Below are 23053 nucleotides of genomic sequence, written 5' to 3' on the forward strand. Positions count from 1 at the left end.
TGAAAACTATTAAATAGAAGTGAATAAGGTACCAAACATTCTTCTTATCCTTATAAGGATTAGAGCAGGAGTTATAAGTCAAATTTAATGATGCAATATATTTAAGAAAAAACTTAAATTTATTAAAATTAATTTTCCTAAATTGAATATTTTAAAAACCGTTCAGCATTAATAATAATTAATGTTATAATAAATAAGATATTTATTTTTACAGGGTGTTCAAAACATTATATGCCCATCTCTCCCTCCATAAAACTTTGAGTTTTTCGCATGTGTTTTTGTTTCGCCTTACATGTGAATTGTGGACTGCAGTGACGTGCACTGGATTTTCCGGGATCCAAGAGCCGGAGTCCAGCAGGACAAGTCGAAATTCATGTGACAGGGCCGAAAAGGTTTTTTGTGTTTGCCTTCTGGCCATTTTGGTGGCAAAATACGGCCATCTGGAATCATAACAGTTGAAATATGAATGTGGGTTAGGGCATACAAATTAAGGGGATAACTTTGGCGCAGTTGCAGTTGCAGGGGACTGGGACTGGGGCTGGGACTGGGAGTGCGAATGGCATTACCAGGGGGTGATTCCATTAAAATAATTTCGCCACACTAACGTCCTTTTCCATTTCTTTATCCCCGCTAATTGCAGACATTAGCAGCTCCCTGACAATGACCGAGGTGAAGATACCCAATCACATAATGCGCCTGAAGAGCGCCACTCTGGGCTGCCGCTACGCCCTCGACGGAGAGTCCTTGTACTCGGTGAAGTGGTATAAGGACGGGCACGAGATCTACCGCTACGTGCCACGCGATAAGCCCCCCGGACAGGCCTTCCCCCTGCCCGGAGTCAACATCGATGTAAGTGCACCGAAACAGGAAGCAAATAAGATATAATGCGTATGGTAATGGAAGGGGAAAAGCTCTTAGCATCCTAAGTCTATTACAGTTTATAAGGGTTAGGAGTAAAGACAATTGTACAATATTAATTCAACTTAACAAATTTATTTTTTTAATTTATTTTTTTAATTATTGAACTGCACAATTAACTATTGACATTAATTGTGCTATACAATTTATAACTTAACGTTTAACAAATAAAATTAAATGGTAAAAAGAAAATTAGCATACGTGTACAAGTTTAAATTTAAAGTGTGTTCTTCATAATCTTTTAAAAAACTATTTTGTTATATGTATATTCAAAGAAAATGCTTCTCTTAAAATTTGATAGAATTCTCCAATTTGTCAGTAATAGGAAACTGAAATGACACCCTAACAACTTTTCAAATTCTGCCGTAAATTCAGTATTTATAAAAATATTTCACTTATTTATTTATAATAATATTTTTCATTTATTTCTGTCAGTGCTAATATACAAAACAGCAACAGGTGCTGCTTATCTAACAAGAAGGAAGCGGAAAAATTTAATTTAGAATTTTATTACAATTTATGGCGCTGATTTCAGGGATGGTAGGGGGTGTTGCGTTGGATTTAGTGTTACGACCCGATCATAATGATTATTTTAAAACATGTAATTGCAACAATGGCAAAAGAAGCCCTGAGAGCTTTTCTCCCCACTTTTCCGTCCGTTTCCACACCCCCCTTTCCACTCTGCTTGTTGCTGATTACGTCGTCGCTGGAATGAAAATTGCTGCCACGTAGTTTTGCCATTTAACTTTAATTTAATGTGGATGTAACCTTCCTTTGTTGCCCATAAAAATGTGTGTCTGTGTGGGTGTTTTTCCAACCCGCCAACCCCCCCGTTTTAGCTAAGGTCACGTGCTGGTCTGCTTGCCTGGCGATCGAAAAGGTTAACGGAAATCACTTAAAGCTGTCAATATCCCAGACAAAGTTGATTTCCCTCCGCTACCCCCGGCACTTCGTGCCGCTCTAATAATAATAATTTGCCAAAAGCACTTAAGTGCGTCTACTTTGTAAGGCGGGCAGTCAAAGCAAAGCGCGGCTAAGGAAAAACGAAGTTGTACTGCGAAAGACTATGTGACACGTAGGGTAAAATCAGATTTGAGTAAGAAAAGAAATACTAGCCACCAAGGGTTTTTTTTTGTAAACTCTGAGTGTCTGAAGAGCACTTAGGAATTTACTATAATTTGCAATGAAAGACCTTTTTTCTTAACGGGTAACATTTCTCTCAGTGTGAAGCAAAGTAAATCCCGTCAATTGTCGGGGCTAACGTGGCGTATGAGCAATGTGCCAGCGTGTTTTATGGCCTGTGTGCGTGTGGCCAAGCGGCTGGAAAGGGAAAAGGCAGCGAAATCCAAGGAAAGGAAATGGGCTCGAGGAGCGGAGAGGAAAACGCTGGCTGAAGGAGACTCCTCCGGTGGAAGCATAATGCGTAATGCGGCATAATTTTCGTTTGGTTTCAATGTCTGCACTTGGTCGCCGCCTCTTCCAAAAAAGGGTTGAAGGCCGAGTCGAGTGGAGGGAAATGATTAGAACAAAAGACGGCTTCCTAGGGGGCTACGGATGTCAGTGAGTGTGGTAGTGGTATGCCTGGCAAAAGCTTGATAAAGCGGGAACATTTTCATAAGAGCTTTGCGGGCTGCACTAAAAGGAATAAGGAAATTACTTTATTTAATTGTGGGGATTGTGTGGAGAACCCTTCCGAAAACGGGCTTTTAATGATTAATGAATTTAGAGGAAACTATAAAAACTAAGAGGTTAGAACGTTTTCGTATTTGCTAGAGCCATCAAATCTGTCAAGCAAATAATTAGCTCGTTGTTCGGGAGTTATTTTTTCACTGCAATACATTTTCAAGTTAATGGAACACCCAGAATCTAGATTTTTTTAAGCTTTACTTAGTTATCACGAAGTCAATGTGGTACCCTAAAGATATTTCATGAATGCAATTTTTCCTCATCGCTGACGCATTTTGTCCTCTTTAATGAGTTTTCCTTGTACAAGCATTCAGTCCTTTCTGTCCTATTCCATGTTGGAATGTGGCTCCGTTTTATTTGTTGGCCACTGCAATCAGGGCAACATAAACAAGGTTAGAGCGCTGATTCTCTTTAGCCAAACCGAATTTGGAATTACAAATAACAACTTCAATCTGCAGTCATGAGCGAAATGGCCGCGCATGTTCCAGGCAGCGACGAGAAAGCAATAAAGGGAGACTGCAATTTGAATTGCGGTTAGATTTGGTTTTTTGGCGAGCAGAGTGCTGTTCGCCCCCGCTACTTGCCCCAACCCCCTTCACAAGCCAGAGCAACATTTTTCAAGGGGGTGCTGACAACTTGAGCGTGCCGAAAGAATTGGCAAAAAGACGAAGACGCAGCTGCGGAACGGGAAGAAGAATCGGCTTAAGTACTGCCAAGAAGGCAACAAACAAAAGCCAGTCCACAGTCATTGTAAAGGACCGCAGGGGCGTCCAAGGGTTAAGGGAAGGGCAGCCGAAAACAAGCAACAAACCAAAAATAATGTTGAACGTGACTTTTGTGATTGTTTACGCCGGAGAATGGCAGTGGAGTGGGAGAAATGCGGCCAGGGGAAAGTACAAAGCGAGGGCAAGGAATTTTCATAAAAATTTGCCCGAATCAAATGAAACTTTCTTCCCGCATGTGTATGCGATAATAAAAGTGCAACTTTAAGAACTTGACTTGACTGCAATTGTTGCCCAGGGAAAACGGGAAAAAAAGCAGGGGAAAACTGTGCGAGTGACTTTTACAACACTCCGCCCTCACATGCGTATCTTCAATCTTTTATTCAGACTCTTGTGCGATTGTTTCTAGATATTTCGTTTTCATTTGCTTGTTTGGTTTTTCACTTTTCGCTCTTCCGACTTTTTGGTTTATGACTTTTGCTTTCCCTTCCTGGCTTTCCCTCTTGTGGCCCTTGGGAAAATTACATTTTTCGCCTACAGTGCGGCTAAACTAATAATAAACTGCCTTCCCATCATCAATCTTCATTTTGCCTTGAATTTGCGAATCTTAAAAATCATCCATAGGAAAATCTTGAACTCTAATTGCCTTTGATTTTGTGTCGATTCATTGCCACGCAATTTATCTCGCTCGGTTTCTTCACTGAAAAGTGTAGGGAAATGAATGACGTGTGCCTATATTAAAGTTCTTGATTTAATCAAGAAATAAAAAATTAAATGTCAATTAGTTACCAGAAAACATTAGTTCATTTTAAGTATGATAAATTGTGTACGATACAAGAATCTACATAAAAGGAAGGCTGTCTTAAAAAAAAATCTATTGTTTTAGATGTCTAGAAGTATGCAATGAATAAAATAGAGAATTTATCACATTACCCAATTTAAAAGGGAGTGGTGCATACTTTTGGGTGCACTTTAAAATGATTTTTAAACTGCTGCTAAAATAGATTCGTTTTAATACATTTTTCTTTTCCATTATTAAAAAGAAGCTGTGTTGAGGTAACTCGATAATATAAAGTACGTAACATTCCTCACAATATTTACCTTTTCCTTTTCTTTTACAGCTGCGTAACTCCTCGGACACCCAGATTCTCCTGCGCCGCGTAACTCTGCAGAGTACTGGAGTCTATCGGTGCGAGGTGTCCGGCGAGGCGCCCGCATTCAACACCGTTTCGGAGTCGGAGACCATGACTGTTGTGGGTGAGTTTAACATAAGAGTGGTGTATAAAAGGGGGGTGTACTGAAAGCAAGGCCCTGGGACAACAGGCGACAGCAGAAAATTTAATTAAAATGCTAATAGTGCCGGGCAGCCAACAATGTTGTGAATGACAGTGGCAAGAGAGGCAGCATCTGAAGTTGCAGAAACCAGAATGCAGAACTCAGCATCCAGAATGTGCAACATAATTGCTGGGAGTGGATAAAGAGCGGAGCCAAAAGGCGACGAGGATTGACAGCGGCAAGTTGAAGGATAACAGGCGAGGACTCCGGCCGCTGTCACCGGGTTGAAAAAGTCGAATCGAGGCAAAACCATTTAAAACGCATGCCAGGCATCCGAAATCTGAGGCTGTTGGATGTAAATTGCATGCAGGTTGTCAGCTCCCTGTCAGCGGGTCCTTCCCACCTCTTACGAAAACATTTGCTCCATAAGGACCCATCCCTCCAAGCATTTTAAGGTGGCGAGCAGAGAGATATATCTCAAACTGGTTTAAAACAAAATCAGGTGGTTTTTAAAGATGAGGGAGAGGTAAAGATTTGTAAGAAATGGAAATGTATTCCGCGACATTCTCAAGTATAATCTATTAAAATAAAATATGTTATAAAACATAACTTAAATGAAAAACTGGCATAAGGTATTTTAAGAATTATTTGATGTAAAAAAGACTTAAGCTAATAAGGTAGAAAAAAAGTTATTTTTATAACTGTTGGATTATTTATAATCTTCAGAATATTTAGGTTAGCACAAGCAAATTTGTTAAAATTCGAAAGGAATTTTATGAAGTCATTTTTGTAACTTACTCGCATTTTTTAAAGTTCTTGAAGAAATCTTAAACTCTTGAGACCGCATTAATCATCTTAATGAAATTTAATTCCTCGGGTCTCCCCACGACAACAAGCGGCCGCCTCCCGCAGGTGGTGCAGATCCTGATGGCCTTTACCTGGACCACCTGGTCGAGGTTGCAGATCTCCGGTCTCTGGTCGCCAGCCACCACTCTCCGGTTTCAGTCGCAGTCCGTAAATGGAATTCATGCAACATGGCAATGCGTTGCAAATGGCATTGTCGAGTCATCTCAACTCCCAGGCTCCTTGTAAACTCACTCGCTTTCCTCTTGTTCGCTGCTCTTAAAGGATTTCACCCTCCTCTTGGATTTTTTCGCATTTCTTTGCCTTTCGCCTTGGAAACCCTAGACTCCGTACATAGTGCCCTGTCCCCTCAGTTCCTCTCCATTTTTTGTGCCACCCGACTTTTAATACAACTGCATAATCTAAGCAAACAATTGAAATGGAATTTTTGCAGTCGCAGTCGACGCCAGCGCAGCGCCAACAAAAGGCGCACATGTGTGTACTACAGTGAAGGGGCGTGGTCGCGGGCTGGGGTGGGCGGGGCCCGGGTGCCACTGTCATTGCAATTTTGAAGTAAAATTATGTTTTCATGTCCGACTTTCAAGTATGGAAAAACTGGGCTAAGACAAAGGCGCCATCTGCCGGAGGCTGGCTGGCGGGAAAAAGATCGTTTATCCTCTTAGCATGTGTGTGGGAAAACGGATACACTTGGGAAAACTATTCAGGCTTAGACAGAAACGATTAAATTAGTTAAATATATTTAAATCGATTTAGTCCCTTTAAATAAATTACTATGAAATGAGATATGTGGACTCATCTAACATTAAAAGCACAAACATTTGATATAACATTTATTCTATCCTGTGCGCAAAGTCACCGACTTTCGTTCTTCCAATTTCCTACAACACTCGAATTTCACACAACCCAATCAGTTTTGCCGACTGCGCCTGAAGTTAATCACAAATTTATAAACTCATAAAAGAATGAAACGGTTATCAATGTGTGCAGCAGCAGGGGAATCCCCCTGGGGACGAGGAAGCACCACTGAGCCACCACCAGCATCATCAATGGAAGCCGCAGTCCTCGGGGCAGGAACCTGCATTAACTTATGGCAACAAGGAGCAGGACATCACCAAGGAAAGCAGCCACGCCCCTCGCCCACGCACTAAGCACATTTCATGCTGATTTTCCTTCTGGCCATTCCCTTAGCTGAGTCCCCAAAATCCCTCACTTCAGCCCCTCCCCCGAAGACGCATCGGAATGCCGGGGAAATGGTTTTGCATATTAAACAATGTGTCTGGGCAGCCAAATTGAACGATATTCGAACCGAAGTCGGAAGGGAAAAACGAGAAAAAATGTAGGCCAAAGAGAGGAAAAATAGAAGGATACAGTGGTCACTGGATACTTGAGAAGCTGCTACACCTTATTCCTCTGATGGGAATAAGGATTCTTGTAGACATATTTTTAAAAATAAAATATGTTGATCATGCCGAATTTATAACTTTCAAATCAAAAACATTTTTAGTCAGTTATCAGATTATATGCTTATGGATTTTGTGTTTTGTTCGTTAGACGGAGCTTTTCCTGTGCCATAAACCAACTGTGGCCGTTGCAAATCGAAGCAAAATAGGGAGGAAAAAGGATGGAGTAGGGAGGCGGCTTGAGTGGGAAGCCTCATCATCAACAACTGTGTCAGCGTCAGAGAATGGGAATTGTGGGGGCTTGTAAGAGTTTGGGGATAGGGACCTCCGTCCTGCTAATGCAAGTGAACCATAAAATATGCTCTAGTGAAAGCCGATTGTTCCCAGTGGGAGTAGCCAATGTTAATTTGGCGATCGTAAAATGTCAGCGGAAACATTACAGATGACGCACATTCCCTGGGAGTTTGGTTTTTCGCGGCTTTGAATTATGTGCCCCTTAAAGATTTAAAATCCAGATACCCATAAATCTCGGAATTCGTACATATTCGTATATTAAAGTTCGAACTGTGTATTACAATTGAAACTTAATAAATGGATTTCCCAACGCGATCGCTGAACTAGTTCAGCTTTGGTAACACTTGCCATTTAAAACTAAGATGTTCTACAGCTACAATTGTCTTCCCAGGCCATACCCTTCGGAAACTGTGCCTCGGGGGTGTGCCCTAAACCTTAATGAGCGCCTTGCCTTTGACCTCCTTTGGATAATTTACGGCTCATTAGTGTGACCAGGCCAAGGAGCAACAATAAATATTACGGCAAAGTGCCGCCCCCAGCCCTCTCCGGCCCCAAACTTTGCTCATAGCTCATAAAAATCACATTTAACTTTGCTTGCCAGTGGGAGGTGGCCTGCGATTGCAAGTAAGGGGTCCTGTTCCAGGCCTTCATGCAGGCAATTGCTTTTTTATATTGTAAAATCGATAAGCGATCACATTATACGTCTGAGTGTGAGTGTGTCCGAGAGGGACAGGGGCGAGCAAAAAAGAGATACGACGAGAAGCGAAGAAACTCAGCGGGAAAAGTGAGTTATATATGTGTTTGTCCTTTAAAGTGCACTTAACCATAAATTCAGGAACAGGATGAGGACCCGGAGAGACACCCAGAAAATCGAGCGCAAAGAGCGGGACGTGTGCCAGGCGTTGAGAGCCTTGCGTGCTCATTAATTATAAAATAACGTACGATACGCGGCAGATACACTGGGAGAAATCGAATCAAAGGATCACGATATTAAGTTTAAAATGCTGATCATAGGATGATATTGAGAGCACTTTGAAAAACATTCGTGTAATACGTTAAATTTACTTTCACAATTTTTTTAAGCTTTAAGTTTTAGAAACGTAAGACCAGATTTTGTTTCAATCTAATATCTTCTTAAAAATCAAGATCAGCATTTTTATTTATGAAAGGATACCAAAACAATGTTGATCCCTGCATTTCCCCTCTCTTGAGTTTTTTCTCAGTGCCAGCATAAAAGCGCACACGCACACTGTAACAGTGGTGGGTCCGATGCAGATGAGGATACGGAAGAGCCGTGGAAATAACGGTAACTGTAATGTTGTCTTAACTCAAACACGCCGCAACTGAACCGAAGGATACAAGGGCCAACGGGAAAGGACTCGTATCGTGCATTAAAAATCGTTGCCATATGCAAAATTAAAGATAACAAACGAGGAATGTCACGGGAGTAACGGGACTCGGTGCGGACGGAAACGGGCGGAAAGAAACGGAGCGTGAAGTGGTTGGAACGGGGGAAGTGAAACGGAAGGGAAACAAGAAAGTGAAACGAGGAAGTCGAGTGGCGAGTGGGTTATCTTCGAGGGCTTCGCTTTCGGGAGGAACTGTCGCGATTTCACACTTAATCATTCCTTATGCATTCCATTTTAATATAGCATTTCCACCTCAATTCAAAACAATATCAATTTGTGTTTTATTAATACGTAGGCACCCAGGAATTAAAAAAAAATTTGTGCTCTTATGCGGAGGTATAACAGTAATCTCTTGTGTTTAAATGGATGGAGATAAAGTGATTTCTGTACCCTCCCGGCTAGCAACAAAGACGTCTGGAATATCTCTTTGTTTTCAAATGGCTATTTTACATAATTTTATTGCAAATATATTAACATTTCTTCAGAACAGACCAGTGTCACCAGCAATTGACTTGAATAAATTTCGTATAATGGAGTGTAAATCATGTCGGAAAGTGCTTATTAAAATTTTTTAGATAAAGACAGAGAAATAGTGAAAAGGGAGATTGTGAAACAAGCTGGAGGACAAGACAGAGAAAAACACTTAAGCGAAGGGCTCAACATGTGCAAAATCCACATTCCGACTCACACAGCCCATAGCTACAGTACCTTTGCAAATAGAACAGGTGAATGCCTGGGGGTGCTACCACCTGCCACCCCCTCATCTACCACACCCTCATTGCCAAAATCCCAACCACCTGACCTGGCTTATCACCTGCTAAGAAGAAGCTGCAAAGTGCGCTTCCAGCGCCAAGGGGAGGCGTTTTCGTATGGACGGTTGGCTGGTAGCAAAAAATATACCGCAACGTATTAAAGAAGACCACCAACTGGGCAGGATAGTCTCGAAAGAACCTAAATAGACGCCCACTCACAGTGCTCACTGTAATTGCTCTCATTGTTCTGAATACGCATACCCTAGATAAGGGTTTATTATTTTTTAAAACAAAGCATATTTTATTAAGAAAGCATGAACATAAGAATGCGATATTATATGATTATAATATTATATTACTTAAAGTAATTAATTACAGTTCAGTAATTTATGCTTATGTTTATGAACACAATTTAGGGTATCTTTAGAGTAGAATTCTATGACTAGAATAAAAATCGCTTGTTGTTTGTGGCTATTTCTGCTGTTACTATTCTCTGTACGTGTTGTTGTTGCTGGGGAAGTGCTTCAGACATTTTTTTACTCGTTTTTTCTCTTCTGGCTACTGCACAAAAGGTGTCCTCCCCTTCATTTTTACCACCACTCACACTTTTCGGCAACAGAAACTGCTTAGTCATAGGAAAATGCCGAAAATATACTTGAAGCATGCGGCTATTCGACATTCGCCCATTTCCCTTTTAGCTTTTAGTTTTCGGCTTATTGCAGCTCCTGTAACCTGCGGGCTTTCCCTCCCATCTCCGAATTTTTCTCCTCATCTGGCTCGATTGCCCTGTTTTACCACCCACTTTTGTGTGTCCTTTATCGTTGCGTGCTAAGTCTGGCCAAAATAAATTGCCAACTCATATGGACATACGTGTCCCTTTTTGCTACTCGAGGCCCAACCCCCCTCTATTACTATGGTTTTGTCTCCCTAGATTTATGCCGCAAAATAAAATTTAAGTGCGACAATATGGCGTTGACTTCAAAAATGCTCACACAATATATATAAACAATTATCCGAACATAACCCTAATCCAGGCAGGTGAGCTAAGGGTCAGGAGAAAGACCTTGGGCCCTAGTAACAAATGTATTTGGGGGTAATAAATATCGGGCCAAGATAAAGTTGAATTTATGCGGTCATCCATTAATTAAAGTTCGGATTTTCTATTGGGATACGCGAAGGTTTTAGATATAAGAAAATAAAAGTAGCTTAATAACTTTTTAGGTTGAATGCTATTCATGATCTGTTATTTATAAAATATATAAATATAAAGTAGTTTGGAAATGATCCAATAATTACATGTCACACCCGGCTTTTGTATCTTACTGTTTATTTTGAACGAAAAGGAAGTAGAACCATGTAATGCTATTTTCAATCTCTCCAAATGTCTTTATCAAAAATGCATTTCTGCAAGTTGAATTTTTAGATTGCACCATGGTTGGCCTTTGTACGACCTTCCCGCCCACCCTCTATCAACTTTTACCCGCTTTCACCCAAAAAGTCAGTTGCATGGAGCAAATTAAGTTTGCATGGGAGAGAGGAGAACCAAAGCAAAGTAAACTTCACTTTATAAATTACAAATAAGCAAACGAGAGAGGGAAATGCAATCCCGGAAAAGGGCAACCTGAACCAGGACGCCTACACGTAGGAAAATAATATCTCAAAGAAAATGCCAGTGCTAACCCAAAAACTATTGCATCAAAGAACGATAATTAAATGTATGTTAATCAATATCAAAAAAGCCAAATGTCCGAAGTGTTCTTCTTACAAAGTTTTCAGTCTTTGAATTTAAGTAGAAAATGGTTTTCTTAGTGGACTGGACTTTTACCCAAAAGCTAGCCAAAAGCCACAACAAACTAAAAGCAAGAGCAACAAAAGAACTCGGCGACTTCTAGGGAAAATTAATTTTTTGAAAACCATTAAAAATTAATTTTATTTTATGGCTTATACACATAGACACACACATTGGGCAACCGCAATGTTATGAGGAAGTGGATTCCCTTCCCGTTTTTCCTTCTTTTGGCATGAGCGAATATTTTTAATGCATATAGAAAACACTCGACTGAATTGAGAAGGACGGAGGAAGAAATAGGGAGGAGTCCTGATTCTAATCCTGTTACCACTTGACTTCGTTTTTGTTTCTGTACATGTTTTGAGGATGTGGATAAAAAGGGGTGAACTGCAGAAGACAATGGTGGTTTTATCGTAGTTTTAAAAATACATTAGATTTAATTTAATAAAAGGGGTTTAAATTTGCGGGAAAGTATTTTAAGTTTTTTTATGATAATTTCCGGATTGTTCAATATAGCAATTATGTGGTAAATACATATAAGATAAGAAATGGCTTTTTGAATAGAAAGTAACTACAACATTGTGGGATTCACCAAAATATATTTTAATGAATAAAAGTGCTGCTGTAAGCTTTTACTATTATATTTATTTAGTTTAATTATTTATAGGAATGCCATCTGATGATGAAATACTAAATCTGCTTTCAATGATTTTCTGTCCAATTTGATATTCTCTTCGCTCTAATTTCGTTCACGTATTTTCGTGTTATTACTACTAGGCTTGGGAAATATGCCCAAAGGGCGTTGGGGATGGGTGATAGCCAAATGCCCTTCCCGGACACCCACACTCCGTATATGTACTCTTATTTGGGGTAAAACAAAAGCACCCAGACATATGAACATTGTGGGAGAGACTCACATACATGGCCAAATAAACTTTGAATAAGCATTTCGTATGCCCAAAACAAAAGTTCTTTCTCTCAATGCCTTGGATTCTGGCCACCACCTCTCCCCTGCTTTCACATCCACCCACCGCGTGGCGAAAATCTCCACATAAATCTTGGAAATGTTTGGCCAGCCTCCATGAAGAAAGTGCCCTTTCCCCGCTCTTTCCTTACTTTACTTATGGGGCAGTGGGGCAAATAAGCGATGCTGCATATAAAATAATAAAACAGCCGGGGGAATGGGAAAATGTGGATGGAAAAGTAGAGAACGTGGCACAAAATGGCCAGCTAGCTCTCGTCTAGGAAATATTCAATTTCCCCGGCTCATTAAAATTAAATAACTAAGCTCAGGCGAGAGTGCAAATGAGGGGGTGGCCAGTGGATCATGGTAAGGCTCTGGGAGCTCTGAGCTAGAGGAGGAATGGAAGAGATTCAGGGGAGTTTAATTGAAGTGCAACGAAACTATGCTGGGCCCAAAGAGTCATAAATGTCGGCGAAACTAAGGTATAAGGTAAACGATGGCGAAGGGAATAGGGGAAAGCCGAGCCTTGCTTGGGTAAAGTATAAATGTCAAAAAGGAAAAATAAATGTCGGATCTAAAGGCAGAGGAGACATTATAGGAGGCAAAGAAATGATATAATGTATATGATATTGAGTATAAAACGTCTTGAGATATTTTAGCACTAGAAAAAGCAATGCTTTCAGACTTAATTTAAGCATTTGTCAATCGCAAGAATATATTATGTTCATTAAATTTTCTTCTTGGCTGACATACTTTTTTCTTCGTTACTACTTTCTCCACCACAATAATTAACATGAATATTTTCCCTTTCAGTGACTCCCAACCACGGACCGAAGATAACCGGCGGGCAGCCGCGCTACCAAATTGGAGACACCGTCCGGGTTAATTGCACCTCGTCGCCGTCCAAGCCCGTCTGTCACCTGAGCTGGCTAATTAACGGCGAACCGGTGCAGAAGACCCACCTGCGGCAGTTCGACAAGGTGGTGGTGAATCGGGATGGACTGGAGATGGCCCGCCTGGGGCTGGAGTTCCGGGTGCGGGCTTACCACTTCAAGCACGGCGACATGAAGTTGAAGGTGGGTTGGCATAAAAATGCAATAATAGCATTCTTTTTTACTCATTTATGATATATATTCCCTTAGTGCGTGGCCAAAATCAGTTCACTTTATCTGCAGAGCAACGAGGAGAGTGTGGAAAGCGATCGCCAGCAGCGGGCTCCGGCCCTGGAGTCTCGGGAGACGGTGGCAGCCAAGTCCAGCACGATTGGTAAAACCCAAAAAACAAATTATTTTCTTCACATTTAAAGGAACCCAACTAATAAAGCCTATCTCCACAGCTGCCGCCACTTCCAAAGTGCCATCAAGCCTCGTCGCTCTACTTCCTCCGGTTATCCTGCTGCTGCTGTTTCAGAATTGGACCTGGCCCAGAGACAGTTAACTATCCCAAGAAGAGGGATCGCAAAAAAACTAAACCCATAGACTAGCAGAGCCGTTCGAAAAAGCAGACATATCCTATGCCAAAAACTTTGAGACAAAATCTAAAGGATTTATTTATAGCATTACCTTTGGTTCTATTTGAAATTCAATCGATGTAGGTGTGCATGAAAAGGGGATATGAGTTTCCCATTTAAGAGCCAGATATTGACTAGGGTATCAAAATGGTAACTACTCAACGCGAGCATTTAAGCAGAGGCTAAGCTACTGTAAATAATTATTCATAACATTAGGAAATTGTACTTAGCCTTAAGAACTCGTTGTTTAGGCAAAACATTCATTGATCTTTTGTGATATTTTCTTCATTTTGAAAACGAAAGGAAGTAAAAGCCATGTTGGAAATTATTTGTAGTCCACCCTTTTGGTCTGATTATTTCCTTCCTTTCCATTTTATCCACCCTCTTCGGGCATATCAAAAACAACCAAACATTTCGATTGTAAAAACAAACATATTCGCACTTCGCTCTACATACCAAATCAAGTCTACAACTTAATCCAACAAAACTTTTTATTGACTTATATACCTAAGCAAGTGTAAGAAAATTGTAAAGCAAAAATCTAAACTTGATAGCATTAAGATTAAGAAAACTAAAAGTGAAAAATAAGAGAATACCATGCAGAAAGTAATATAAGCTTAGACTATGCAAAACTTAAACTTGCATTCCTCAAAGAGAAATATTATATATAAGGATATTTGGTCAGAAGCCTGTAAATAGCACGAGAAGAAGCCAAGGATTGCACAAGTTAAAAACTTATAAATTCGGCAAAACATTCGATTTAGGTGTGTGTGTGTATTTGAAAGTAATCAGCTCGATCAATGCCAAGCGAGATATCTTTTATTTAAATGTATTCAAACTATTAAAAGTATTTCAGTCTACTGAGGGGATTTTTAAAGTCTTTAAGAACCTATAAAAAATAATTTGATTTCTGTGGAGTACTAGTGTACCTCTGGTTCAACATTTAAGGGACTTTTATCTGTATATTTTGTTTAACTTCGCAAGAAAGAAAACATCGTTTCTTTAATCATTTCTGACTTGCATTCCCATTTCACATTGTAAAAAACACTTACACCCTACACTTTTTGTAAAAATGAAGGTATACGACCAGGTGATATTCACGGATGAACTCTTGCACCACCGAACTGTGGGCAGCCAAATCAAGGAGACACGGCGCACCTGGGAGGAGCGGTGCTCTTGGTTTCCGGCTGCCCAGAGGGATCTGTATGCAAGGTGTTCCGAGATTTACGAGGAGTGCCTTGAGAAGTATGGCAACGAACACTTCGAGTTCTATGCACTAAGAAACCGCCTGAGGGAAGAGCACAGGGTCAATACCAAATCGTATAGGGAGCGGGAGAAGCGAAAGTCGCAGAGATCAATGGATCATTTAAAGGGCTACAGGGCATCGTCTACTTCTAATGGAGTATATGGGAGTGTCCAGCCGATGCAACTATTTTATTGCTTTTAGACCTCTAGTTGAGCTGAAACAAATTTATAGTCCTTATTGTTCACATATGTAAGCTATAAACATAATAAAATACCAAGGTCTATTAACATTCCATAAAATAATAATCAGAACATTTAGACAGAGGAATTCGCTAAATAAAAGTTTGATTATTTTTATAAATTATTGTACTTTTTAAAAATGCTCACGGTTATACAATTCTAAGTTCTTTATAAAATGATTCGTACATTCTTGAGCTTTATAAACTACTTTAAAATGGAGGAACTCTTAAAAAATGTAAACAGTTTCTACATTACTACATCTATGTACTGTTTGAATATTTAGTTATTTTTGAAACACCTGTCACAGGCGACAGTCGTACACAACAATAAATAAATAAAAAAATATAAAAATAGGAAATTAAAAAATTGTAAAAAAGAAAACAGCACCACCATCGAAATTTCCACTCACACAAAGAGAAAAGATGAAGATTTATGAGGAGGTGATATATACGGATCAACTTCTGCACCACCGAACTGTGGGTAGCCAGATCGAGGAGACGCGTCGAACTTGGGAGCAGCGGTGCTCATGGTTTCCAACGGCCCAGAGGGAATTTTACGGGCATTATGCCCAGATTTACAAGGAGTGTTTGAGGACGTACGGCAACGATCACTTCGAGTACTATGCGAAAAGGAATCGCCTGAGGGAAGAGTTTAGGCGCGAGACCAAATCGTACAGAGAGAGTAAGACACGGGACTCTGAAATATCTATGGATCACGTAGCCCTTTACAAAGCGACTGCAACTTCCAATGCAGAATATGGTAGTGTTCGGCCAATGCTCCTCTTCAAGGCATTTTAGAGCCTCATCCCATCCTCAATCCGAACTTAGTCTGGCTTACAAGCTTTAGGGCAGGTGTACACTGTGCCGTTGGTTCCAAAGAGTAAACACGCATAAATGTGCTCCTCCGCCTATATACGTTTAGACCAATAAATCCTGTACAGTGTAAACCTGGCCTAAATCACTTATTTGGCTTTATGGTCTCCAATAAATACTAGTATTTTTGAATTCCGATTAAGTTTATATTTCTGGTAAAAGCAAGTATTCCTCAACATGGTTATGTATAAAATATATTATTTAAAAACATTTATATTTTCAAATAAAATTGTACTGAATGCGTTAGGTTTTTGACAACATATTAGAGATCAGTTTTAAAAGTTTCTCACCTTTTAGCGTAGTTTTGAGTTGCTAGTGCTATCAAAGCAAATTTAGTTTTCAGCTACGTTTTTCTTTCAAAAAGGGTAGCACTAAATTCCCCTTGAGAAATTAGCCACATGCATGATACTAATCCTGTGGCTTATGCTAATTCGGCTAAAATTGAGTCAGAGTTCCCCGAGGTCTGATACCGCCCCTAAACGGGTATCGGGCAGTTTATGGCAAAACAAAAAAGGTGGAAATTGTCTGAGACATGCGAAAATGTGCAACAAACCGCAGTTGAATGCATTAAGGTCCAAACAAAGTAGCCAAGAAGCAAACAAAAGGCCAAAAGCTGTTCATGACTCATGCGAGGGGAGGTGGGACTTGCACATTCATCGCATGGCTGCCGGGTTCACCTGGGCGTGAGAAATGCAATCCAATGGCTCATTTGCATACAAAGCCGTTCGATTGTGGGCCAAACAAACAGCTGCAGGTCTTAGCCAAAATTTATCTTGGACGTCGCGGCATGGCATTGATCGACTGGCAGGGGGAAACCCTCAAACTTAGCCAAAATGAATGTTTCTTGTACATAGCCAGGGACGTTTGAACTCAAATTTACCTAGGACCTAAGCGAGAAAACTCCTCGGCAACTCTCTAAGCATAATCTACATCTAATCCTAAGTAAATCTTGTGCGTGTTGTAAATTTAAAGTAAAACAATGAAAATATAACTAAACACAATACCAAACCAACAAGTGGAAAACAAAATTTGCTTGTCGGTTGTAGCTAAGTCAATGAACTAACCTTCCTCCATTAACATTCATCAATGAACTTTGTTACCATTTAAGTTTAGCATTTATTTGTAAGTATTAAAAAAATCAAATGTTTGACAAAGAGAACGAAAACCAAGTTAGTTCGTAAAACTGAACATGCAATGAAAAATAAATTAAGTCCAGAAAAACAAGCAAAAGGCAAAGTCTTTTTATTGAATGCGGAGCGCATTTCCGTTTCCGGTTGGTCCTTCATCTTTATTTGCATGGCGCAGCATCCTGTCCTGCTCAGGTTTCATACCCCTTGGCGATGTGGATTTAAATCGAAAATAAATCAAAGGCGAATCAATAACGTCATTTATCATTTGAATGAAAATAGCCTCTAGTCAAAGGTCAAAAACAAATACCACAATTGGTTTACAATTTTGCCCTTTGCGGTTTCGTAGCAATTATTTTATTCTGCTAATTATTTTGTAAAATTAAATATTGTAATTATCGGTAAAAGAGCATTACAACAACGTTAATGTAGGGTATTACAAATTAAAATGTTTTTTTTCGTGTAAACATAGCACCGTAAATTAGGAAAACATAGTTTTAAACTTAAAATCCACGACTTTCGCACTCTTTGGATAACTTGACTTCCTCTGACTAATATTTAATTCCCATTGGCTCGCTTAATATAATGTTTAAGGCTTAATTTCTGATATAAGGAGAGTGAAGGATATAGATCACTTTGATGAAAAGGGATAGGAACTGGCTGATTTAAGCTGATGAAATATAGTTTCAGGTTCTGAAAATCTAACTAGTGTGTCCTCTTATAGAATTAAATGGGCTGCTGTTAGTCCCCTAATATTTCCACATCCCCGAACAGGCACTGATAAGTATGTCATATTTAGTATTTCAGAAGATGTAGAAAACAACTTTGGATATACGAAAAAAAATATCGAAAGTTTATGTTTTCTAACGACTATTGGAATTCCAATGTTCTTTCTGGAGATTGTTTAAAGCTAAGATGAAGGAGTACGGTGAGGTGATTTTCGTGGATCAGCTAAAACACCACCGAGTCGTGGCCAGTCAGATCGATAAGACTCGCCTCGCTTGGCAGAGAAATAGCTCCTGGTTTTCGGCTGCCCAAAGGGAGCATTACTCCCAATACGCAACAATATACGACGAGAGCAGAAGAAAATACGGTGACAAAATATATGGATACTACGCCAGAAGGAACCGTCTGCGCCCCCAGTTCAAGTGCGAAACCAGGTCTCTAATGGGTCGCGAAGACAGGGAGAGACATATTTCGATGGCGCACCTTAAAGGCTACAAGTATTCAGAAACCACCAATGGCGAATATGGCAGTGTGCCGCCATCAGCATTATTTTTCTGTTTCTAAATTACTTACCAGTTACGATTTAGTTATTCTATTCAAAAACCAAAGGTGCCAAAAATGTCAAAAAACTACAAATTATGGTTTACTTATATTTTTCAGTATGAAAATAAATATATGTTTTTTTGGTTGAGCAGATGAAGATTGTAAGATCACTATAAAGGAAGTTATTTGTTTCACCCCCTCAAAAGCACACAGTTGCACGCTCATTATCAACAGTTGTGCGAATTATGCAGAATTTATGGCGGAAACATTTAGGCCTTCAACGATTACACACAGCTACTAAAAACTGCAGTGAACAGAGGAAATCCATTGGCGAAAAGGTTCTGGCGGGTTTTAAATTAATTTTATATACGAATTACCCGTCCCAAAACGGCACTTTAGTGGTACTGCCAGGCACTTCGCTCGTAAATTGGTAATGTTTGTAAGCCCGGTTTTATGGGTCGGCGGTAGCCCAGTCTGTTTACCATAATTACCTGTTTATAATTAATTAAAATGCAATAAGCGTAAATTTGATAAAAGTGCCCATGCTTACGTGGCACCGATAATTTCGTGTATCTCCGATCGAGTGTCAGCCATTTTAAAACCATGCACCCCTAAATACTGAAAAACTTAAATGACAAAATAGTTTTTTTTTTATACATATTTTTTTATAAATCCTTTCCACGTTTATTTTCCCACAAATTAGTATCAGAAATAGAAAATAAAACCAGCTTTATTTATTATTTTAATAATACGATTGAAAATACTTCAGTTATTTTTTTAAGTGTTTGGCATGCTTGCTGTTTAACGAAAATACGTTTATCAACTAAATTACAATAAAATAGATAATTTGAAATTGGGTCAGGCAGGAATGAATGTTTGAATTACCCAATGATCCTGTTACCTCTAACTCCTCGCAATGACCAAGCCGCGTAAAATGGCAGCACAATCACATTGGTTAATGCAATAATCATTTCGGCGTGTTTTTCGTTTTCCGCCCAGGTCAGCCACGCTTATTGACCATGAATAACCAACGGAAATGCAACACGAACTGCGGTCACGCCCCCTGGTCACCTGCACTTATGCCGCCCTTTCACCCTTCCAGTAGAATGATTCATTGTGTGAGTGTGCATAGGTGTGAGGTTAACTGCGGCTACTTTTTGATTTATGACGCCAAAAGGGGAAGTGCCATGACACATCCTTTTTCGTGGGTGCTACTATTAGATAGTACAGTTGAAATAAAAATTTTTACCAGGTCTATAATACAACTGATTTCATTAATTAATTAGTATTTACTTCAAGGTGCATGACCTGAGTACGAAAAAAGCAACTGACTGGCAATATTAGATACACTTCAAAATGCAATCTAATCTGCATTAGCGTCTGGGATCAGGACATTAGTCGTTGAAGTAAAAGTCATTGTCACTAACGAATTATCCTTAGCGAAGCCAATTCACAAATCCTTTCAGTTCGCCAAAATGTTTGGCTGGGTCGGTTTGCTACTGCGGGTAGTATACTATTACGGACATTTTATCGGTGTAAGCAACTTTGAGTTTGACTGGCGGACTGGACGAGTCTTTGTGACCCGAATCGGTACCGTCTATGCCATCGCGACCAATGGAATCCTTCTGATTGTCATAGTGTTGAAAATCTCCAAGCTAATTGACTTCAACTTGGTCTTAGGAAACCCAAACAAGATGCACCATTATGTGGGCATCATTATATTTGGACTGAAAGTAGCAGCAGGTAGGACACTTTGCTTTGCTTTCGCTTTCAGACTATAGCTTTCAGCGCCCTCTATTTAAAATATTAATACTACTATTAGCTTTAATTTTTTAAATTGAAATAAATAAGAAAAGTTTAACAGAGGGAAACTAAATTTGTTATTACATGAATACTACTTTCAGGGCTATTCACTGTGTTCATCAGATGGATTCGCCGAGACCAGGTGATGCGTTTGGTCAAAATCTGGCTTAAAGTATTGTTGAAAAAACCGCAGGTGATTAGAATCTCCCGGTGGGGAATTCTTTTTAAGTTCATTATGGCAATCATGACTGACCTGCTGCAACTGGCAATAACCTGGAATGCGATGGGTCATGCGAAGGCCAATCAAGCAACACTGATAGCTCTGCAGTTCTGGATGTCAGCGATGGTAAATCTGGCCATAGCGCAGCGGTATTTGGTAATCGTGTTGGTTCGGGCTCACTACCATCTGCTTAACATAGAGCTGCGGCAGGTGATCGATGAGAGCAGGATCCTAAGTAGTCAACCTCGTAGGAAGGGAGCTTTCATGACCAAATGCTGTTCCTTGGCGGACCAGGTGGACAATATAGCCAAGCTGCAAAGTCAGCTACAGATGATTGTAAGCCACCTGGAGGAGGTATTCGGCATCGAGGCGCTCTTGGTGTATAGCGGATATTATATTTTCTCAATAGCAATCACTTACATGATCTACAGTATTTTAAAGTATGGCCTTGACAATCTGGAAATGACCCTCACGTCAACGGTTCTGTCCTTCACTTGGTGCTTCTTTTTCTACCTCGATGCCATTTTGAATCTATTCAATACGCTCAATTTACAAGATGATCACAAAAAGTTGGCTCGTCTACTGGAGGAGCGAACCCTATTTGACCATACCTTGGACGTTCGTCTGGAGGAATCGGTGAGTCATTTTTGAGAAAATCACAAGTCATGGGTATACCCATCATATATTTCCATTTCAGTTTGAGAGCATGCAACTGCAATTGATAAGAAACCCGTTTAAAATTGAAATAGTCAAGTTATTCCCAGTCTCTCGCAACAGTGCCATGGCCATGTTTGGATCTTTGGTGACGCATTCAGTATTCCTAATTCAATATGACATGGAATACTTCTGATGATATTGAACATATTAATCCTTTTTGCATGTATCCACTTGAAAATATTTGAATTATTAACCTCAATATTGTTCTTATATATAGGTGTTTATATATGTATATGTAGGTATAGGTATTTATCGCACATTTATTTACAGCTCACCGATGGACACGCCTCTAGGATAAAAGTCACTAAATTGAATCACTGAATATATAAATCTTCGAGAAATTGTATGTAGATATTTTGAAAAGCAGTCAATAAAACCTTTCAGATCTACATCCCTTAAAGAAATTATTTAATGTCTTATATTTAACTGGTCATATGGCCATCTTGGGGAGCCTTCACTGTTCTTCATGTTAGGAACGCAAACCGACTAAAATTTCTTTAAAGTTCTTCATACCAAACGAACTGACAGACATGATTTAGGACACTTCATAATACGATCTAATCACATACACCCCTGTCTAGGATCATTATTCATTGAATGTGAAGTCAATTCATTGTTTTTTGCAGCAGTACCAGCGCCCTTTCAGTTTACTAAAATGTTTGACTGGGTCGGTTTGTTATTAAAGATAGTCTACTATTATGGACACTTTATCGGCCTTAGTAACTTTGAGTTTAGCCGGCGGACTGGACGAGTCCTTACTAGTTGTAAAAGTACAGTCTACGCCATCGTGATCGTTACTATAATCACTGTCATGGTCATGAAACTCTTCATGCAAGCTGATTTAAATTTGGATTTTGGGAAGACAAACAAGTTGCGCCATTTTGTCGAACTCTTGGTTCTTGAGCTGAGAATAACAGCAGGTGAGATTTTTTAATTTCTGAGCTTCATGTTAAATTCCAAATTAAGACGACAACTAATTTGTATTTCTAGGAATTGGCACTATTTTCATCAGATGGACTCGACGGCCAAAGGTGATGCGCTTGGCAAAATTCCTGCTAAGTGTATTTTTAAATAGCCCTCAGGTGAAACAAATTTCCCGATGTCGAATTCTTATAAAGGTCGCCGTTGCATTCGTGAGTAACCTTCTGCAAATTGCACTTGTTTGGTGTTTAACGGATCATTCGAAAACCGATCAAGTTATACAGATGGTTTTGCAGTTGTGGATGTCAAATATTGTTCATCTGGCTGTAACGCAGCATTATCTTATAACCCTTTCTGTTCGGGCTCAATATCATGTGCTTAACAGAGAGTTACGACAGGTGGTCGAAGAAAGCAGGGTGTTAAGTTTCCAACCTCGGAGAAGGGGTGGTTTTATGACCAGATGCTGTTCGTTGGCGGATAAGGTGGAAAATATAGCCAAGGTCCAAAGCGAACTTCAGTCTATTATGAACCAGCTGGGGGAGATATTTGGAATTGAAGGGCTGATGTTGTCTGGTGGATTCTACATACTGTCAGTTGCAACCGTTTACTTCATCTATAGCATCCTAAAATGTGGCCACGAAAGTCTACAACTGAGTTTCATTTCGATGTTACTGTCGTTCACTTTATGCTTCTTCAGCTTTCTTGATGCAGGTATAAATCTCTTCAATATTCTTAACTTGTTAGACGATCATAAAAAAATGGAACGCCTATTGGAGGAGCGAACTGTATTTGCCCAAACCTTGGATGTTCGTCTTGAGCAATCGGTCAGATGCCTTTGCCACAATAACATATAGTATTTTTCTATGATCGTTTTCCATTACAGTTCGAAAGCATGCAACTGCAATTGATACGGAACCCATTAAAAATCGACATATTGAAGATATTCCAGATCACTCGAATCGCTATTGCGGCCCTGGTTGGATCTCTAATACAACATTCAATATTCCTCATTCAATTTGACATGGAATACTTTTGAATTGAAAACATTTGTTTCAT

At 39.7% G+C, this 23053-nt stretch overlaps 6 protein-coding genes across 8 annotated transcripts in view; all 6 read left to right on the forward strand.

Moving 5' to 3' along the window:
• Nucleotides 1-13547, forward strand: part of LOC108034102 (uncharacterized) — a 33864-nt gene extending 20317 nt beyond the window's left edge. For all 3 annotated transcript variants that reach the window (XM_017108876.3, XM_017108877.3, XM_044094335.2), the window contains 5 exons: nucleotides 641-849; nucleotides 4448-4583; nucleotides 12887-13149; nucleotides 13216-13339; nucleotides 13410-13547. In XM_017108876.3, the coding sequence (XP_016964365.1) occupies nucleotides 641-849; nucleotides 4448-4583; nucleotides 12887-13149; nucleotides 13216-13339; nucleotides 13410-13510 (833 nt within the window). In that variant the 3' untranslated portion in view covers nucleotides 13511-13547. The remainder of the gene's footprint in view (nucleotides 1-640; nucleotides 850-4447; nucleotides 4584-12886; nucleotides 13150-13215; nucleotides 13340-13409) is intronic.
• A 1084-nt stretch (nucleotides 13548-14631) lies between these two features.
• LOC108034104 (uncharacterized) lies at nucleotides 14632-15116 on the forward strand. Its single transcript, XM_017108880.3, has one exon. It carries the CDS (start codon nucleotides 14656-14658, stop codon nucleotides 15028-15030), a length of 375 nt encoding a protein of 124 aa, XP_016964369.1. The 5' UTR covers nucleotides 14632-14655; the 3' UTR covers nucleotides 15031-15116.
• A 234-nt stretch (nucleotides 15117-15350) lies between these two features.
• On the forward strand, nucleotides 15351-16014 carry LOC108034103 (uncharacterized). The gene has a single exon (XM_017108879.3). The coding sequence runs from the start codon at nucleotides 15491-15493 to the stop codon at nucleotides 15863-15865; it is 375 nt and encodes a 124-aa protein (XP_016964368.1). The 5' UTR covers nucleotides 15351-15490; the 3' UTR covers nucleotides 15866-16014.
• Nucleotides 16015-17853: 1839 nt separating this feature from the next.
• Nucleotides 17854-18489, forward strand: LOC108033556 (uncharacterized). Its single transcript, XM_017107902.3, has one exon. It carries the CDS (start codon nucleotides 17983-17985, stop codon nucleotides 18355-18357), a length of 375 nt encoding a protein of 124 aa, XP_016963391.1. The 5' UTR covers nucleotides 17854-17982; the 3' UTR covers nucleotides 18358-18489.
• A 1488-nt stretch (nucleotides 18490-19977) lies between these two features.
• Nucleotides 19978-21537, forward strand: LOC108033551 (putative gustatory receptor 36a). The gene is made up of 2 exons (XM_017107896.3): nucleotides 19978-20995; nucleotides 21057-21537. The coding sequence occupies exons 1-2, from the start codon at nucleotides 20285-20287 to the stop codon at nucleotides 21207-21209; spliced, it is 864 nt and encodes a 287-aa protein (XP_016963385.1). The 5' UTR covers nucleotides 19978-20284; the 3' UTR covers nucleotides 21210-21537.
• Nucleotides 21538-22252: 715 nt separating this feature from the next.
• Nucleotides 22253-23033, forward strand: LOC122818825 (putative gustatory receptor 36a). The gene is made up of 2 exons (XM_044094130.2): nucleotides 22253-22821; nucleotides 22881-23033. The coding sequence occupies exons 1-2, from the start codon at nucleotides 22282-22284 to the stop codon at nucleotides 23031-23033; spliced, it is 693 nt and encodes a 230-aa protein (XP_043950065.2). The 5' UTR covers nucleotides 22253-22281.
• Nucleotides 23034-23053: the final 20 nt, after the last annotated feature.

This window comes from Drosophila biarmipes, chromosome 2L, assembly GCF_025231255.1.
Source record: "Drosophila biarmipes strain raj3 chromosome 2L, RU_DBia_V1.1, whole genome shotgun sequence".
NCBI lineage: Eukaryota > Metazoa > Arthropoda > Insecta > Diptera > Drosophilidae > Drosophila > Drosophila biarmipes.

Excerpts from the sequence above, each read along its gene's own strand:
- LOC108034103 (XM_017108879.3), top strand. The coding sequence starts at position 15,491 with ATGAAGATTTATGAGGAGGTGATATATACGGATCAACTTCTGCACCAC.
- LOC122818825 (XM_044094130.2), top strand. The coding sequence starts at position 22,282 with ATGGTTTTGCAGTTGTGGATGTCAAATATTGTTCATCTGGCTGTAACG. Across the intron at positions 22,822-22,880 it reads ATGTTCGTCTTGAGCAATCG|TTCGAAAGCATGCAACTGCA; the intron begins GTCAGATGCCTT and ends TTTCCATTACAG.
- LOC108033556 (XM_017107902.3), top strand. The coding sequence starts at position 17,983 with ATGAAGGAGTACGGTGAGGTGATTTTCGTGGATCAGCTAAAACACCAC.
- LOC108034104 (XM_017108880.3), top strand. The coding sequence starts at position 14,656 with ATGAAGGTATACGACCAGGTGATATTCACGGATGAACTCTTGCACCAC.
- LOC108033551 (XM_017107896.3), top strand. The coding sequence starts at position 20,285 with ATGCGTTTGGTCAAAATCTGGCTTAAAGTATTGTTGAAAAAACCGCAG. Across the intron at positions 20,996-21,056 it reads ACGTTCGTCTGGAGGAATCG|TTTGAGAGCATGCAACTGCA; the intron begins GTGAGTCATTTT and ends TTTCCATTTCAG.